This window comes from Podarcis melisellensis (genome assembly GCF_964234715.1).
Source record: "Podarcis melisellensis genome assembly, chromosome: 2".
NCBI classification, from domain to species: domain Eukaryota; kingdom Metazoa; phylum Chordata; class Lepidosauria; order Squamata; family Lacertidae; genus Podarcis; species Podarcis melisellensis.
In genome coordinates, this window is record NC_138529.1 from 102,956,977 (window position 1) to 102,976,089 (window position 19,113).

The 19,113-nt window shown below is 49.5% G+C and overlaps 1 protein-coding gene across 1 annotated transcript; it reads left to right on the forward strand.

The window, feature by feature from the left end:
* The first annotated feature begins 8,107 nt into the window (after window positions 1-8,107).
* Window positions 8,108-18,276, forward strand: WDR6 (WD repeat domain 6). Its single transcript, XM_081901431.1, has 7 exons — window positions 8,108-8,209; window positions 9,324-9,450; window positions 10,953-13,362; window positions 14,187-14,282; window positions 15,348-15,464; window positions 15,589-15,707; window positions 17,604-18,276. The coding sequence occupies exons 2-7, from the start codon at window positions 9,324-9,326 to the stop codon at window positions 18,089-18,091; spliced, it is 3,357 nt and encodes a 1,118-aa protein (XP_081757557.1). The 5' UTR covers window positions 8,108-8,209; the 3' UTR covers window positions 18,092-18,276.
* The last annotated feature ends 837 nt before the right edge of the window (window positions 18,277-19,113 follow it).

Consider the following 19,113-nt stretch of genomic DNA (forward strand, 5'->3'; position numbering starts at 1 on the left):
GGGCTAACAGCATACTCACATCATGTTCCTTCTTGCAGATTGATACATACAATCCTGAATGTAAAAAGATTCCTGTTGGATCAAACTAAAGGCTCCTGTATACCAGCAGCCTGCTTTCCACAGTGGCCAATCAGATTCCTCTGAAAAGCAGGACATGAAACTGATAGTCCTTTTCCATTCTTGCTGCTCAAGAGACAGTAGGGATGCGGGTGGCACTGTGGTCTAAACCAGTGTTTCCCAACCGGTGTTCCGCGGCACACGAGTGTGCCGTGAGACGTTGCCTCGTGTGCCGCGAGATGCCTGGAGGGAGGCGGGCGAGTCGGGCGGCGAGAGGCGGGGCGGCGGCGGCGAGGAGAGGCCGCGCCTCCTGCTGCTGCCTGGCGCTCCTCCTCGCAGCCGGCAGCGCTGCCTGGGCGCCTCCGCGCGACTCTGCCTCGCTGGGTTTGGTCTCCCAGCAGAGACGGGTCACACGCGCCCCTCCCTCCCTCCCTCAGCCTGCGCGGAGGGAGAGCCAGAGAGAGGCATCGCTCCTGCGCGGCGGGAGAGGGAGCAGCCGGAGCGATGCCCCAAACGAACGCATGGGACCGGAGGGGAAATCCTCTCCGAGGCGGATTGAGCGCAGCTGAGAGAAGCCTTTCGAGGAGCTGCCGTGTCCCCTGGAAACCCCCTTCCCAGCTCTGCCTCAGCCGCCGCCGCCTCAGTTGCCGCCGTCCCTCAGTCCCTCGCTCTGCTGCCTCCTCCCACCCCCAAAGCTTGGAGGTTCCCCAGCAAGGGGGAGGGAAAAAACTTTCACTTTTGTGCGTCCCTCCCGGCGTGACGCTGCGCGCTGACGTCACGGGGCGGGGCTTTAATGGTGGTGTGCCGCGAGATTTTTTTTCAGTAAACAGGTGTGCCGTTGCCCAAAAACGTTTGGGAAACACTGGTCTAAACCACTGAGCCTCTTGGGCTTGCCAATCCGAAGGTCAGCGGTTTGAATCCCCGCAACAGGGTGAGCTCTCATTGCTCTGTCCCAGCTCCTGCCAACCTAGCAGTTCGAAAGCATGCCAGTGCAAGTAGATAAATAGGTACCTCTGCGGCGGGAGAGTAAACAGCGTTTCCGTGCACTCTGGTTTCCGTCACAGTGTTCCAATATGCCAGAAGCAGTTTAGTCCTGCTGGCCACATGACCCGGAAAGCTGTCTGTGGACAAACGCCAGAAAGTGAAATGAGCACCGCAACCCCAACTATCCAGGGGTCTTTCACCTTTACCTTTTTGCTCAGGCGACACATGGCATCTGAACATGGAGAGCGGGATTCAGCTAATGAGTCCCATCAAGGGAAGCCGCTTTGCACCCTCTGAAATTAGTTCTGGGGGAATTGGGAGAACCTCTGAAACAGCATGCGGAGGGAGAAAAGGAGGGATTATTCCACAAGGCAACCCAAAATTCTTGCCTTGATGGAGTAATCACCTAAGTGCAATGTTGAATTCCACCCTTAGCTTTCTTATAGCCATCATGGGTAGTTGTTGATTGCCTTATCCTGCATGAATTTGTCTAATCCTCTTATAAAACTATCTAAACCAGTGGCCATCATCTTGAATGCCATAAATGTATCATTCCCTTCAGTTTGTCCAGAATCTCTTCTGCACCATGCATAATTTTACAAACCTCTTTCATGTTTCCCCTTACTCAATTCCCTGCTCCCCAAACTAAAACAAAACAAAACAAAACCCAAGCAACAGTCCTTTTCTGCACCTGTTCCAGCTCTACAATACCTTTTTTGAGATGAGGCTAATCAGAGAGGCTTTCCCCCTGTAATTGAACTTGAAGCATGAGCCAGAGTTGGCCCTTTTCCCTTTTGTGTTGGCCTGAGGATATATTTCTTTCTAATAGGTGTCAGTAATAAAAAGGAAGTGATGTTGGAAAAAGGAGATGAAGTAGACAGATAAAGTGGAACTTCAGTAAGATACAGAGAAGATTCCTGTAGCATTCAATGTGACCACAGGAAGCTTGCGACTGTAGACAAACACTTTCATCGCTGTTAGGAAAGCTGGGATTAATTGTGTGGTGTTTCTAATATATAATTGAAAGATGATTTCCAGTTACAAAATCCCTCACTGTTTGACATCTTGACATAGGGCAAAATGCAGGGTTTGGCTGTAGCCATCACTGTAGAGAAATGAGATCTTTTTGCTTTGGGCCTTGCAACTCATAGTTTGTAATAAGTTGTATCCTTTAGGAAATTTAACACAAAATATATGGATCTATCTGCCATGTAGCTCTCAGTGCTGGTGTTGGAAATCCTAGACTGGCTGCTCAATCCTGATGAGCAAATATATAATTGTCTCGTCCCCCCCGCCAGCACAAATACTTTTATTTTGACGTGTTTCCCCCTGATGCCTTGAGATGCCCTAAAGCTGCCTTTAAGGTGGTCGTCTTGCAGCTAGTTATCTAGCCGGGTGCCTCCATTGCTGTCCAAAGGATGCTAAAGTTGTATGGCATTTTCCTTGCTTTGATAAGTTGCCATTCCCACACGGTAGGTCTCCCTGAAGACAGAAACTGATGTTATTGTGGAATGTTGATTGTTGTATATATTGAATCAGTTTATGTCGGCAGCAAGTGAATTTCCATTCCAAGGAATGAGTGCATCCCATGCATCCCTTTTTACTGGGGTCCTTGTCGATTGCCTTAGTTAGAGACCTGTGCAACCTGTGACCTTCCAAGCCAAACACAACCCACCAACCTGGCAGATGCTTAAAAACTTCTCCACTCTGCCACCTTATTTTTGTAGTCCCAGGCAGGTCCCGGTGGCTTATAGCCAGTGTGGTGTAGTGGTTAAGAGCAGTAGTCTCGTAGTCTGGGGAACCGGGTTCGCTTCCCCGCTGCTCCACATGCAGCTGCTGGGTGACCTTGGGCCAGTCACACTTCTTTGAAGTCTCTCAGCCCCACTAACCTCACAGAGTGTTTGTTGTGGGAGAGGAAGGGAAAGGAGAATGTTAGCCGCTTTGAGACTCCTGAAGGGTAGTGAAAGGGGGGGTATCAGATCTAAACTTCTCCTCCTCTTCCTCCTCCTCCTCCTCCTCCTCCTCCTCCTCCTCCTCCTCTTCTTCTTCTTCTTCTTTTTCTTCTTCTTCTTGTCAGCTTGGTGGGTCACGAGTTGTGTAGATCAGCCTTAGTAGTGTGCTTTATAACGCAGAAAGGTTAAAGCTTGTGACCACTACATGGCCCTGCCAGATGAAAAAATGTCACCCCAGTCCTCCACAATATCCTTGTAAGTTTCATTGATTTTGGTGCAGGTTATTTTAATGAAATAGGCCTAAGGTTGTGACTTTACTGCAGTCCCGCTGCAAGGTTTTGTGGGGTTAGGAGAGTGAAGTAGGTGTTCTTCTGATAGGATACAACGAGGATTCAGTATCCCTTGAAGCGTCTTGCTTTCTTTCCCTGGTATGACTTTGGAAATTTAACCGCTTAGCAGATAGTTTACAAACCAATTTAAAGTTCTTAGGGGTCCCCTTTAGGAACTGTTTAGTAAGAAGAATCTAGCTCAAAGGTCCTGTCTCATTTAGTACTTATGAAATGCCAAAAGGCTGGACGTGAAATAGACCTCCTATTTTGCTGTTCATTCCAAACTAGGACTTTGCAATCTTGTTTTGAATGTGTTTGTGTGTGTGCTAGAGAGGCTATTCACCTCTAACATGAGATATTTATATTTTACTAGCAGAGACTTGAAGTGTAGAAGAATGTAGGGCTCTGATTCAGGTTTAAGAAGCCATGAATTGGATGAGGATGTGATGCCACCTTTTCCCAGTTTGCAATCTACAAAACCAAAAACCCCTGGGCCACGAATGGGGAAGCGCTGCAAGCACTTGCATGGCCTGTGGATTGTGCAGTATCCCACACCCAGGACCACATGGATGTTTGCCTGGGCTCAGCTACCTGTACTGGAGTGGGGGGAGGGTGGTGTTAGCAGAGAGGTTTGCTTTGTGAATCATGTCCTTAATTGCCCCAAAGGCATGACATGCGTATCCAAGCCCACAGCTGAACGCTTTGCTAACCTTAGCTAATTTAAGTGACTTGATGTTGCCGGTTGCATTGATAGGTAACTGGTCAGCGTTGGATTTTGTATTTCTGTGTGTTCCCTACACTTGTGTGTTTTGCAAAAAGTTGTTTTTCCCCCTTATTATTTAATATTTATTTTATTTATTGTTTTCCACACACAGATGTCAGGTAGCTTGTCTATCCTGCAAATAAAAGTTTGAAACCTAGCTGTTACCTGTACATTTTCTTTGCGCCTCCCATTCCTCATTGGGGTATGAAGTTATGCATTCCACAGATTACTATTTTCTACTCTTAAGAACTGGGGCACCATCTAATTTTGTAGTGGGGCCCAAAGCGAGTCTCTGTTCATTAGTCTCTCGGTGCCTAGAATTTCCAGGCTTGGCATTAAACTGCAAGCAATCCCCCCACCCCATTCATCTATTTATTTTCTGCTCTCTCTCTCTAACTGTAAGTGATTAAAATGCTTTTTCTAGAAGCATAAGAGATTTTTTTTAAAGTGATGATGTTCTTGCCCGTTTTCCTTTATATCCAGTGGTGTTATTCCTAAAGCATTTAAATTACAAAAGTAAGATAAAGCCTGATGCAGCTTTTTCTGGGAGTTTACCTTAGTGAAGACCTCACTTGGAAAAACAATATAACTCAGGTGGTTAGGAAGGCCTAACAGAGACTCCATTTTCTCAGGGTATTGCGAAAGAACAATGTTAAACAACAATTGATGACCTCCTTCTACCAATCCGCAATAGAAAGTGTCCTCTCATATTGTATCACAGTGTGGTACATGATTTGACAGTCACGGCAGAAAGTCTCTACAGAGGGTGGTGAACACAGCACATTATATCATGGGCTGTCCCCTGAGCCCGCTAGATGACATCGCAAGGGATCGTTGTCTTAGGAGAGCAAGAAAAATTCTCAGGGAGGATTCACACCCCGGCTAGCACCTCTTTAATCTTCTACCCTCGGGCAGGAAATATAGAAGTATAATCAGTGGTAAAAAGGTAAAGGTAAAGGTACCCCTGCCCGTACGGGCCAGTCTTGACAGACTCTGGGGTTGTGCGCCCATCTCACTTAAGAGGCCAGGGGCCAGCGCTGTCCGAAGACACTTCCGGGTCACGTGGCCAGCGTGACATCGCTGCTCTGGCGAGCCAGAGCTGCACACGGAAACGCCGTTTACCTTCCCGCTGGTAAGCGGTCCCTATTTATCTACTTGCACCTGGAGGTGCTTTCGAACTGCTAGGTTGGCAGGCGCTGGGACCGAGCAGCGGGAGCGCACCCCGCCGCAGGGATTCGAACCGCCGACCTTTCGATCAGCAAGTCCTAGGCGCTGAGGCTTTAACCCACAGCGCCACCTGTGTCCCATAATCAGTGGTACTAACAGGCTAAAAAACAGTTTCTATCTGTGGGCTGTTAGGCTGTTGAACGGAAAATAATATAGTGCAACTGACTTTCGGGGTTGGTGTGTTGTGCGACAAGCACACAGAGTGCAATGAGATTGAGTGTTTGTGGTGGGGGAGGGAGGCTTGGTTAATTTCATTGTTCACAGGTTGTACATTGACAATAAAGGTATTATTATTATTTTTCTCATGAAGGATAAAATCTCTTGTATGTCTCTTACACTATGATCCAGTTTTAGGAGCAAATGCTCCATTTGTAGACCTTTATTGTGAGCCATGTCCTAGTGCTTCAGACACGAAGTTAAAGCAGGCTGTAAATTTAAAAAAAAATAGCCTTTGATTATATTGTGGAAATGACAGGTTGGCAGTTTTTCAACCTTGGTCCCACTTTTATCAGCTCCAATCTGGTCACAATCTTGGTTATATTCTGCGAATGAATGTCTTGATATGAAAACTGCATGGGGAATGTTTTTATGGCTTTTTACACAGTCAACTAGGTCACCTTTTTGATAAGTAACGGCCAGATAAATCCTGTATTTAAATTATGCCAGCATCAGAAAGATACTGACTCTGCCCTATATCCAATGTGTGTTCCACCCACAACAGGAGAGGAAAACACATTCAGCTAAGAAAACTAAAATCAACCCCACGTGTCCCTGGAAACTCCTTTAGTACAAACTGATCAGGGACTACTGGAAGCAACATCAACACACCACTCACATGTGGAGGGAGTTAATGAACTCAAGGTATTGGAGATGTGGCCGCAGTAGCTACCGCTTCATCACATGTGATGTGATGGCCCAGCAACAACCCTGCCGCACCTGGTTCCCAGATAGCCCAAGTTCCACTCAGAGGAAGACCCGTTGAAATGAATGGACCTAAATTAGGTGTGTCGATTAATTTCAATGGTTCTACACTCTTAATGGGATGGTATGAGCTGTTCAACAGTAGAAGAGAATGTCTTGGAAGGTAACACTGCGTCCTTAATAGGTTTTTAAGCAGGGAATAGCTGCCCACTTTTGAAGCATGCTAGAGCTGTTGATTTTCTTGCATAGGCTGGTAGTTGAGCTGGATGAACTCTGGGAGTTGCTGTAGAGTTCTGGAGAACTCAAAAACTTGCTATCTTGTGGACCTTTTGGTTGGCCTAATAAAGGCATTGCCTGAATAAGAACTTTCGGAGCTTTTGGGGGGAGGGAACCCTGCGGTGGTGGCTGAGATATACCAGAACGCTGGAAGGACACAAAAAAAACAACCCACCATCATCTACTCAGTGGTCTGAGATCTCAGTGCCCTTTATACATTTGAATGCACTGCTTGCCATTGTCAATCTCATTTAGATAACTATTTGGACACATGGATTGCCTACCTATATGTTTAAATTGGGATTGTTTGTAGGGCTGCCATACATCCATACATTACCAAGATTTTAAGGGCGGAGGGGATATCCAAGGGGAATTTCAGGAAGGCAGCAGCTTGTTCTGGATCTTTGGCAAGTTGTGGGTTTTTGGCAACCCTGACCGATGGGATTTTTTTTTTTAATAAAAAAAATCATCACTTTAAAAATTTATCATCATACACAAATCATAATAATGTTACAAATAGGATTCTCAGAATCCCCAAACTTCCCTCCACCCCATCCGTGGTTTCCCCAGATATTCTTTTCAAACTGCATCGTATCATATTTCCCATATTTTCTTAAATCTCAATTTTTATCATAATTCTCGCTTCATTGCAAGTGTTTTTAAAAACCTGCCAATGTTTTCAATTGCTTACAGTGTTCTTTCAAGTAACTTAAATCCCCCCCCCCACTAACTGTTGGGAAATTATCACTGTTAATGTCAGCTGGTAACCTTACTTTTATTTTATTTTAAATTTTATTTTCTTCTTGTTTTGGCACATATATGCACATTGTTGTCTTTGTCCGTGGAGTTTTCTTGGCAGGGATACTGGAGTGGCTTGCCAGGTCCTCCTCCAGGTGGATCACTATGACCTGTTCATCTTGGGTGCCCTGCTCGGCATAGTTCATAGCTTCTCTGAGTTCTTCAAGCCCCTTCGCCAAGGCAAGGCAGTGATTTTGAATTATGGTGCTTTTGAATTATGGTGCTGGAGGAGACTTTTGAGAGTCCCATGGACTGCAAGAAGATCAAACCTCTCCATTCTGAAGGAAATCAGCCCTGAGTGCTCACTGGAAGGACAGATCCTGAAGCTGAGGCTCCAGTACTTTGGCCACCTCATGAGAAGAGAAGACTCCCTGGAAAAGACCCTGATGCTGGGAAGATGGAGGGCACAAGGAGAAGGGGGCGACAGAGGACGAGATGGCTGGACTGTGTTCTCGAAGCTACCAGCATGAGTTTGACCAAACTGAGGGGGGCAGTGGAAGACAAGAGTGCCTGGCGTGCTCTGGTCCAGGGGGTCACGAAGAGTCGGACACGACTAAACGACTAAACAACAACAACAATGCACATTGTGTGTGTGTGTGTGTAAATATATACATATTATGTGTACAGTGTATATAGCTATAAACATATACCTTTCTATTTACCTTTTACCTTAATACAGTATAGCTATGTACGTATAGCTATATTTATCTACATGTGTTCAGATAGAGCTGTGCCTTTAAGAAATTATCTTCCTGCCTTTGCCGGCCTTTAACTACCAATCAGTCTCGGCGGCCTGGGAGAGAACTTCCGCTGGCCAATAGCATCCCTCCGTGTCTTGGGAGCTCGGAAGAAGCCTCCCAATTGGTTCATGGGGTCTGCGCCCGCGCGCGAGAGAGAGCGAGGTAGGGCGACCTGGTTTCTCGCGATATGGTGGCCCCTGCTTTGCTTCTCTCCCTCCCGGCGCTGCCACGCGGGTCTTGTCTCTCCCTCTGCGAGCGTGTGTGCGCGCGCGTTCCCTGCCTCTTCCCCAGGCTGTGCACGAAGCTCTGGCTGCAGCGCCCTCGCTTCGCTAAGCATTAGGCTAGAAGCATTTTGTGGCTTAAACCAGGACGGGGTCCTTGTGGCCGCCCAGGTGCTCCAGCTTAAGCATCCCATTCGTTCTGTGCCTGCTGTTCCTCCACGGGGAGCGGGCTCTTTTATCCAGTCTCTCCCATTTATATATTCAACGGCCCTCCCTGGTTTTCTTTCGTATCTGCCAATATAAGAAGCTGACCAAAAGTTTGCCACACACAAAAAATACTGTCGCGCAGCGGCATCCAGGGGCTTCTCAGAACGGGCAAGTACACTCCTGTTCAGACCACTTTTATTATCAAATAAAAAGCCCCGTCGTTCACCAAGTGCTTCGGAGGTTAAATCATTTCATTGTCATAAGAACTGAGCAAAGTTGGCTTGTTCCCATTGTACAGATTTTGGTTAGAACCAGCAAGGCATCTTTCGTCCGAGACTTTGGCTGAGGTGGGATTTGAACAGAGGCCTCTCCGTTCTAAACCAATAACAACATTTACATTTGCTCTCCCTCTAGCAAGTGGCATCTCATCCCTGCATGCCAGGAGTGGGGACCTTTTTTATTGTCCAGGGCTGCATTCCCTCAGGGGTAGTTGGGGTGGGGGACGTGGCTGGTGGTTTTGGGTAGGATTGGAACAAAAAGAGGACAATGCACTCCCTTCTCTGTCTCCCAGCTCACTTCCTTCTTGGCTTCTCTTTTTCCTTCCATTTTTCCTTCCTATCTGCATGAAATTAGGCCAGGGAATGAGGTTTCCCACCCCATCCCTAGTGCTCAGTGATGTGAGTTACCTGCTAGCTAGACCATGCTGACTTTTATCTGGAGTAGCTCTAATCCAGCTCCAAACCATTTCTACCTTCCAAGCCAAAAGGCAGTATACTTTTATATCCAACACCTCAAGCTATGGAATATCTGCAGCATTTATTACTGTTCCCCCCGACTTTCTTCCTCAGATGTCTTGTGTAAGAGGAAGTGAATCAACAGGAGCCCTCACTTCCGATCCTTGTTCAGCGATGGAAACAGAACTGCTGCTGGCTCCTATCACAGCTCTGGAGATTGTGGATGATCACCTTGTTGCAGGTATGCAGTAGGGCCATAATATCCTGAGGCAATGGCAGCCCACAAAGTAGCCATCCCATGTTGCTGGAGTCCCAACAGCTGTGGTCAGGGGTGGTGTGAGTGGCAACATCTGGTGAGCAGAGCAACAGGTAACATTATGTCAAGTGTGTCAGATACTAAGCCATGGCACTGAACACTTGGTGAAACGAACAGGGACGCGGACTTATAAAAAATATTGGGGGGGCCCGGGAAAGCTCATGAATAATAAATAAGCTCATGAATATGCAAATAAAGTGGCGCTGCCTCCTCGTGATCAGCTCCAAAGGAAATTGGGTGGAGCTTTTGCTCGGGGGGGGGAGGGCAGGAGGCATGCAGCCCGCCCCTCCCTGTGCATTTTGGGCTGGGGGAGGGGCGGCGATGGCGCTCTGCTGGAGGGGCGCCGGAGATTATTGGGGGGGCGGAGCCCCCCCAAACGAATTTTTGAGGGGGCTCGGGCCCCCTCAAGCCCCATGGAGTCGGCGCCTATGGAAACGAAGCATGATACAGTGGTACCTCGGGTTAAGTACTTAATTCGTTCCGGAGGTCCGTTCTTAACCTGAAACTGTTCTTAACCTGAAGCACCACTTTAGCTAATGGGGCCTCCCGCTGCCGCCATGCCACCGGAGCACAATTTCTGTTCTCATCCTGAAGCAAAGTTCTTAAGCCGAGGTACTATTTCTGGGTTAGCGGAGTCTGCAACCTGAAGCGTATGTAACCTGAAGCGTATGCAACCCGAGGTACCACCGTAATGGTTTCAAAGCCAGATTCTACCAAGCTGAATAGCCAAGCAAAGCAGGAATCAAGGCAAGATAGTGCATTACAGTGGGACAGGCAGGCACCAAGTCTGGGGAGGAGCCCAGAGCTCCTGCAAGCTGGTTTATTGGATTTTATAAGTCCTGTTGCTGGGGAAATGATGCTCCTAGAGATGATGGGAAGTGGGGGACCTATCAGAAACCTGTTCCCATTTTAAGCAAGGCAAAAGTTGTGGGTAATGTGATTCCACAGGGACAGTTTGACAAGAGGCTGTACGAAAGCTGCATCAGAAGCAATACCAGATTCGGCCTTGGTATGTCTTTCATATTGGGACCAGGCGCCATAGCTGTCAACTTTTCCCTTTTCTGGCGAGGAATCCTATTCGGAATAAGGGAATTTCCCTTTTAAAAAAGGGAAATGTAGACAGCTATGCCAGGCGCTGCTCAAGGTGTACCTGGGCTGGTATGGAGGTTGTGTGTGGATCATGTTTGTGAGGATGGATGCTATTGGAAAGAGTACACTATATCTATCTATATCTATCATCTATCTATATCTATCTATATCTATCTATCTATCTATCTATCTATCTATCTATCTATCTATCTACAGTATGTATCTATCTATTTATCTATCATCTATCTATCTATCATCTATCATCTATCATCTATCTATCTATCATCTATCTATCATCTATATATCAAATGAGGTGATTCTAGCCTCTTCTCCTCCAGGTGAAGGACCCTACCTTGCCGTCTACTCCTTGGAGCCTGATGCCAGCCAGTCAGCAAGATGCTATAAGAAAGTCCTTCGAAACCATAATGTCCATGGTATCAAGGAGCAGCAGGATGCGGCCCCAGGACCAACCGCCCTAGCTGTCTTTGGAGGCAAAGGCCTTGTCGTTTTGGAGCTCAGCTTCCAGGGCGGCACGGCAAAACTAGCCGAACTCTTTCCTTTCCGCGAGCTGCACGACTGGATCTGGGACCTGCAGTGGTTGGAGGCACCCGGCTGCGTGGCTTTGGCCCTGGGCCACAACTCCTTGGCACTGTACGACTGCGCTGGCCAAAGGACCCTTCGAGAAGTGCACTGCCAGGAGAAGTGCATCCTCTACTCAGCACACCTGGTTGGGAGCAGCTGGGACACGCTGGTGCTGGTGGCTGGCACAGTCTTTAACCAGCTGGTGGTCTGGTGCGCAGCCGACCCGCCGGACGACACAGGCAGGGTGAAGCCCCGAAGCAGGATCAATGGGCACAAGGGCGTCATCTTCAGCATCTGTTTCTCAGAGAGCAAAAACATCTTGGCCTCGGCCTCAGATGACAGGAGCCTGCGGCTGTGGGGCGTCGGCGACCTCAGGTCGCCCCCTGACCCTGTCCCATGCTTGCTGGTGTGCTACGGGCACCAGTCTCGGGTCTGGTCGGTGCGGCTGCTGAGCAGTTACGTCCTCAGCATTGGAGAAGACGCCGCTTGCCTCGTGTGGAACTACCAGGGCGAGATCGTTCACCGTTTCAAAGGGCACAAGGGGCGCGGCCTCCGGGCAGTCGCCACCCACGAGAGGCGGGGCTTGGTGTTCACAGGCGGGGCCGATTCTGGCATCAGGCAGTGGCTCCTCAAAGGGCAGAGCGACGGCGGGAACAGCCTCGTGCGGCTGGACTTCCCCTCACCTTGCAGAAAAGGATCTCCCAGAGCGGTGAAGCTGGTGGATGTAAACCACCTCCTTGTGATGACGGACGCCGGGGCCGTCTACGCCTATGACCTGACCTCCAAAGCCTGGGTGTTGGTCCTCGAGGATGCTGCGTATCGGTCCTACAGCCTCCTAGAAGTCTCCGTGCTCATCAGTGGCGTCGTGCTGTGTGCCATGGGCAACCTGTTGGGACAGGTTAAAGTCTTCCCTCTCTGTAGCCCTGCAGAAAGCAAGGAGCTGAAGCTGTACGAGGGGAAAGTGCACAGCCTGAGTTGGGCCTCCTACGCAGGGCAGGATCCCGGCACTTGCAGCCTCTTTGTTTCCGGAGCAGCCGGTTCCCTGCTGTGGCTGGAGGTCTCTCTTGGCCCACCCGAGGGAGTCGCCGTGGTGGTGAAGCGATGCTTCCGCCTGCCGCTCTGCAAGCAGCGATGGCACACGTGCGCCGCCTTCACGTCCCAGGGAGAACTGCTGCTCTGCGGCGATCGCAGGGGCTCCCTCATGCTGTTTGAGTGCAAGCCAGCTCAGGCCGTGAGCAGAGGAGCAGGAGTCGGCTCCTCAGACCCAGAGGGGGTCTCTGGTTTGCCCAGCCCGGCCTTTCCTCTCACAGGGGAAGAGCCGCTTGCTGACGGCCCCGTCTCGCTGCTCTTCGGCCTACATGGAAAGCTCGGCGTCACCTCCATCACCTGCCACCAGGACTTCGTCTACAGCACCGGCCGGGACAGCTGCTACCGCCAGCTGCAGGTACAAGGCTGCCAGCTGCGTGTGCTGAGGAAGCACAGGCCATGCAAGGGCCTGGAGTGGCTGGAGGAGCTGCGCTTCGGCCCCGATGGGAGCATGTGGGTCCTGGGCTTCCATGCTGACTGCTTTGTTCTCTGGAGCGCCAGCAGCAATGAGATGCTGCTGTCTGTCCCCTGCGGTGGCGGCCACCGCTCCTGGAGCTACGCCCACTGCCTCCAGGTGGGAACCTTTGCTTACGTCAAATCCGGGGATGTGGTGGTGCACCAAAGTCGAGACGCGCAAGGCGGGCAGCGCATCCTCAAGGAGTCGCTGCATGGGCGGGAACTGACATGCGTCTGCCACATCGGGGTTTTGCAGGCACCCGGGCAGGAGACGCTGAGCACCCTTGCCACCGGCAGCGAGGACGGCACGGTCAATATTCTGAGCTACAGGGCGCAGTCTCGTACGGTGACCCAGCTTGCGGCTCTGGGCGACCACATCTCGAGCGTGAGAGCTCTGGCTGTGGCCAAGGACACTCAACCCAAGGAAGGAAGTATCTCTGCCATCCTCTTCTCAGCTGGAGGACGGGCCCAGATTGAGTGTTACCGGATGCTGTTTAGCCCCAGCCATGGCTCTAGCGGTGGTGTGGTCCATCAGCTGGTCCACGTGGCTTCTCACCGCCTAGATGAGCAGTGGGACCGCAGGAAGAACAGGCACAAGCTCGTCAAAATGGACCCAGAGACCAGGTAGTAGGCGGGGCCTTTCCCAGGAATTTGTATTCTTAGACAGGGTCATGGGTTCTCAAAGAGCAGAGAACCCGCACTGGAGATGTTATTGATGCTCATATAGGGAATGTGAAATCTGCACTCTATCTTGCTAACCCCTTTACCAACAAACAACCCCCCCCCCACAAGCACACATACACACACACACACACACACACACACAGGCTTTTCCTATTGTCACACAAGTGGGCACAATATTCACATCCAGCCTGGAAGACTTGAGATAGACAGACAGACAGGCTAGACTAGACTAGACTCTACCCTATTATTTTGGCTGTCATTTGTTTTAAACTTATTTTAACGTATTTTTAAATGGCTGTAACCCGCCCTGAGATCTTGTTTATTTTATTTTATTTTATTTATCAAATTTGTATGCTGCCCTTCATCCACAGATCTCAGAGCGGTTCACAGTATTAAAAAGCACAAAATCTGATGATGACAGGTGGGTGAGAAATCAAACAAATAATCTAAAATACACAACCGGGTCTAATGATATTGTAGCAGCAGGAGATTAAAGACAAAACCAGCAGGATAAAACAATGTGAATAACAGCAGCAAAAAAATATGAAGGTCTGTTTGCTTAATTTTCCAGTCTCAGAATTCCCCCCCCCTCCCTGTTCTGCTGTACTCGTGCTTAAGAATACATTAGTAGAGAGAGAACTTTGGGCGCCGAGTCCATAGTAGGCAACACGTGCCACTTTCCAGCTTGTGTGTGTAACTATTTCACTGCTCTGGGTTTGGATAGTGTGTCCCAGAGAAGGTAACTGATAACTTCTGTGTTCCAGGTATATGTCTATTGAGGTCCTGGCTGGTGTGGAGTACCCAGAGCTTCCTGGTCCCTTGCTCTTCCTAGCTGCTGCTTGCAGTGATGGCTCTGTCCGGTAAGGAAGATGGTTGGGCTCTCCCTTTTAGGGGCCTGTATAGCTGGGGTGAGCGTTTCCGTGCGCTGTCTCGTTTGCCAGAAGTGGCTTAGTCATGCTGGCCACATGACCCGGAAGCTGTATGCCGGCTCCCTCGACCAGTAAAGCAAGATGAGTGCTACAACCCCAGTCGGTCATAACTGGACCTAATGGTCAGGGGTCCCTTTACCTTTATAGATGGGGTGGGGGGTGGGCTTTTCCTGCCTGCCAGGCAAAAATCAAGAGATGGGAAGACGAGGGGCAGAATGGAGTAAATGCTTCTTCCTACGTTTCCCAGAGGGATGTGGGTGGCACTGTGGGTTAAACCACAGAGCCTAGGACTTGCTGATCAGAAGGTCGGCGGTTTGAATTCCTGTGACAGGGTGAGCTCCCGTTGCTCGGTCCCTCCTCCTGCCAACCTAGCAGTTTGAAAGCATGTCAAAGTGCAAGTAGATAAATAGGTACCGCTTCGGCGGGAAGGTAAACGGCGCTTCCGTGCGCTGCTCTGGTTTGCCAGAAGCAGCTTAATCATGCTGGCCACATGATCCAGAAGCTGTACGCCGGCTCCCTTGGCCAGTAAAGCGAGATGAGTGCCGCAACCCCAGAGTCGGCCATGACTGGACCTAATGGTCAGGGGTCCCTTTACCTTTACCTATAGCTGGGGTGGGGGTGGGCTTTTCCTGCCTGCCAGGCAAAAATCCAGAGATGGGAAGACAAGGGGCAGAATGAAGTAAATGCTTCTCCCTCCCGTTTCCCAGAGCAGCACTTTCCCCAAACTAGAGAAGGGAACATGAACAGAAAGAAAACTGTAGCGCTTGGTACAAAGGATGTGGCCCTTTCCCAGTGGCGTAGCGTGGGGGGCCGGCTGCACCGGGCGCAACATCTGGGGGTTAGGGTTAGGGGGCGCAAATCCACGGGTTAGGGGGTGCAAATTACTTGCCTTTCCCCGTGTGCTGACAACCCACGCTACGCCACTGCCCTTTCCCCCTCTTTAAAGTCGGAGACTCTTTTCCTTGGACTGACTTCACTGCTCTCATGTCTGCATAGCCTCTTCCTGCTGCTTGAGCATGCCCAGAAGCTGCAGCTTGTGGCAGAATCCTTTCACCATCAGCACTGCGTCCTGAAGGTCCAGGTGTTTGCATGTAAGACAGCAGGTGGAGGAAGGTGAGAATGGAGTGGCTACACCCCCCCCCCCCGGTGTGCTTGAGATGCACCTCCCCTGAGTTTACTACTGCCGACCCATCAGGCCCTAGGAAGCTAATTTTACCCATTCATCTTTCTTTTATAGAAGACACTTGTTGAGCAGCGCTGCCACCGACGGGAGCATTGCATTCTGGGATCTCGCCCCTACCCTTAAGCGTGCTGCAGAGGCCTTGAAGGCGGAAGGCACAGAAATGAAGCTTCTGGGTAGGTTGTTGACTGCCCTGTTTGTGCACCCTTAAAGTTGTTGTTGTTTATTGTATAACCAGGACATCTCAGTGGGTAGAGCAGGCTTCCTCAGCGTTGGCCCTCCAGATGTTTTGAGACTACAATTCCCATCATCCCTGACCACTGGTCCTGCTAGCTAGGGGTCATGGGAGTTGTAGGCCAAAAACATCTGGAGGGCCAAGGTTGAGGAAGCCTGGGGTAGAGCATGAGATTCAATCTCAGGGTTGTGGGTTTGAGCCCCATGTTGGGCCGAAGATTTCTGCATTGCAGGGGGCAGGACTAGAAGAAGAAGAGGAGTTTGGATTTGATATCCCGCTTTATCACTACCCGAAGGAGTCTCAAAGTGGCTAACATTCTCCTTTCCCTTCCTCCCCACAACAAACACCCTGTGAGGTGAGTGGGGCTGAGAGACTTCAGAGAAGTGTGACTGGCCCAAGGTCACCCAGCAGCTGCATGTGGAGGAGCAGGGAAGCGAACCCGGTTCACCAGAGTACGAGTCCACCTCTCTTAACCACTACACCACACTGGCTCTCTAGATGATCCTTGTGGTCCCTTCCAACTCTGTGATACCATGATTCTATTTCTTATACTCAGCCCATGTGATTGGGTTGCCCCAGCCACTATGGGGATGCAGCTCTCAATGAAAGAATGAATAAAGCAAAAATAAATACAATTCAAATCTTAAAACCTTCCTGAACCAAGGCTGCCTTCAGATGTCTAATTTTATATATTTGCTTAACTCTTTGACATCTGCCGGGAGAGCATTCCACTTTACGCAAGGAGGGAACCTCCAAAAGGTCCTTGGAGCCAGACCTCAGTGTCCTGGCTGAAAGATGGGGGTGGAGACGCTCCTTCAGGTGTACTGGGCTGAGGCCGTTTACGGCTTTAAAGGTCAACACCAGCACTTTGAATTGTGCTCGGAAATGTGTACTGGGAGCCAATTCAGATCTTTTAGGACCGGTGTTATACGGTCCCAGCACCCGCATTCTGGATTAGTTGTCATTTCTGGGTCACCTTCAAAGATAGCCCCACGTAGAGCACATTACAGTAATTCAAGCGGGAGATAACCAGAGCATGCACCACTCTGGCGAGACAGTCTGCAGGCAGATAGGGTCTCAGCCGACGTAACAGATGGAGCAGATAGACAGCTGCCTAAGACACAGAGTTGACCTGCACCTCCATGGACAGTTGTGAGTCCAAAATGACCCCCAGGCCACGCACCTGGTCCTTCAGGGGCACAGTTGCCCCATTCAGAACCAGGGAGTCTCCCGTACCTGCCCACCCTGTTTGTGACCCGCCTTCTTTTTCTTTTCTTTTTTAAAATATATAAATTTTATTAGTATTTTCCACACAACAACAACACAAAAGATATAAAAAAATAACAATACACAAAACACAAAAACCAACATTAAAAACACACACCAAAAAACCCAATTTCATATCTTACAAGTTAATAATATAAACACTAAAAAGAAAAACAAACATTGACTTCCACCAATCCCACAGCACATCCATTATCTCTCATTGTGTCTTCCTGTTTTCCTTATCATCTCTATCCTATCATCTAAATATAAATCCCTCTTTCTTACCCTTTCACTTCACAAGGTTATTCCAGACTCAGACAGATTTCTGTCCTCAAACCTTGACTTTTAAGGTATTCATTTAGGCACTCACATTCTTTATTTACTTCACTTTTTGGTTTTTGTCTTATTATATCTGTCAATTTGGCTAATTCTAAGTATTCTGAAAGCTTACATAACCACTCTCCCCTAGTGGGTAACTGATTCCCTTTCCAATACTTAGCCACCAGGATTCTTGCTGCTTTGCGCTTCCTCCCAGCCTTGTACACTTCCTTTGCCTGTGTGTGTTTTCCAGACCTGGGTACCCCAGTCCTGACCATCCAGGCTCACAGCTGTGGAGTGAACAGCCTCCATGTCCAGCAAGCAGCCGACGGGCATTTCCTGGTGGCCAGTGGCAGCGACGACGGCTCCATCTCTCTCAACGCCGTTGAAGTGGATGCTGGAAGTGACATTGACCAGGAAGCTGTCGCCGGGACCGGCATCCGCCTTCTCAGAAACTCCTCGAGGCTCTGCACCCATGCAGCTCACGTGACGGGGGTGAGGCTCCTGCAGCCAGACTTCCTCCTCTCTGTTTCGGTGGACCAGCGGCTGACGCTCTGGCACCTTCGCGAGGACAGCCTGTCTTTCGTCAGCAGCAAATTCTGCCACGTGGCCGACGTGGCTGGCCTGGAGTGTTGGGAGGCTGGGGCCCGTGACTGCCACAGCGTGATCTGTGGGCAGGGGCTGGAGATCCTCCGCTGCAGCCTAGGTTTGCCAGGGGCAGAAATAGAAAATGGTGTATGAAGGAGTGTGGGCTGTGCAGCCGCCTTATTCTGTTAGGCTGCAGAGGAGTTTGAGCGACCAATAATAATAATAATAATTTATTATTTATATCCCGCCCATCTGGCTGAGTTTCCCCAGCCACTCTGAGCCACTCCCAATCAAATGTTAAAAACAGTACAGCATTAAATATTAAAAACTTCCCTGAACGGGGCTGCGCTGCCTTCAGATGTCTTTTAAAGAGAAGATAGCTGCTTATTTCCTTCACATCTGGTGGGAGGGTGTTCCACAGGGCGGGCGCCATTACCAAGAAGGCCCTCTGTCTGGTTCCCTGTAACCTCACTCCTCACAATGAGGGAAACGCCAGAAGGCCCTCAGAGCTGGACCTCAGTGTCCGGGCAGAACGATGGGGGTGGAGACGCTCCTTCAGGTATACAGGACCGAGGCCGTTTAGGGCTTTAAAGGTCAGCAGCAACACCAACACCAACCAGGGCACAGAAAGCTGTCATGCAAAAGCAGCAAGGACCGTAAGAAATATAATAAATAATAATAAATTACTTATATCCCGTCCTTCCCGGTTCAGAAAACCGGGCTCAGGGCAGCTAACAACAAATTTTAAACACTTAATTGATGCAACAAAAAACAGCATAAAATACAGTATAAAACAGGAATAACAAATAAAAATACTTTGCCCCTCTCTTCAGGGAGAAACTTCTTCCGCCATAACCATGCAGATACTGTCCCTGATACGATATAGCTTCCCTGCTTTTCTTTGCCTTGTGGGCAGTCATACTGGAGCTTCGCTATTTTGACAGAGGGCCTGTGATGAGAAATGCAGTAATAAATCAAGCCCACCCGATGCCAGTCCCTCTGCCTCCGCTGGTTAAATGGCTTAAAATGCCTTTTCCTTGTAAATATGTGTTCTGCATTACCACGGAGAAACGTACGAAGCTACTTTATACCAGGACAGACTTCTTTGTCCAACTGCCTCAGGGTTTCTCCAGGGTCTCAGGCAAGTCTTTCCCCCTGCACCGCCTATTTGATCA

What these genes read in the sequence shown, in the direction of transcription:
- WDR6 (XM_081901431.1), top strand. Translation starts at nt 9,324, where the DNA reads ATGTCTTGTGTAAGAGGAAGTGAATCAACAGGAGCCCTCACTTCCGAT. An exon ending in TGCAGTGATGGCTCTGTCCG is followed by an intron (nt 14,283 to 15,347) that starts GTAAGGAAGATG and finishes ATGTCTGCATAG; the next exon opens with CCTCTTCCTGCTGCTTGAGC. An exon ending in AAGACAGCAGGTGGAGGAAG is followed by an intron (nt 15,465 to 15,588) that starts GTGAGAATGGAG and finishes TTTCTTTTATAG; the next exon opens with AAGACACTTGTTGAGCAGCG.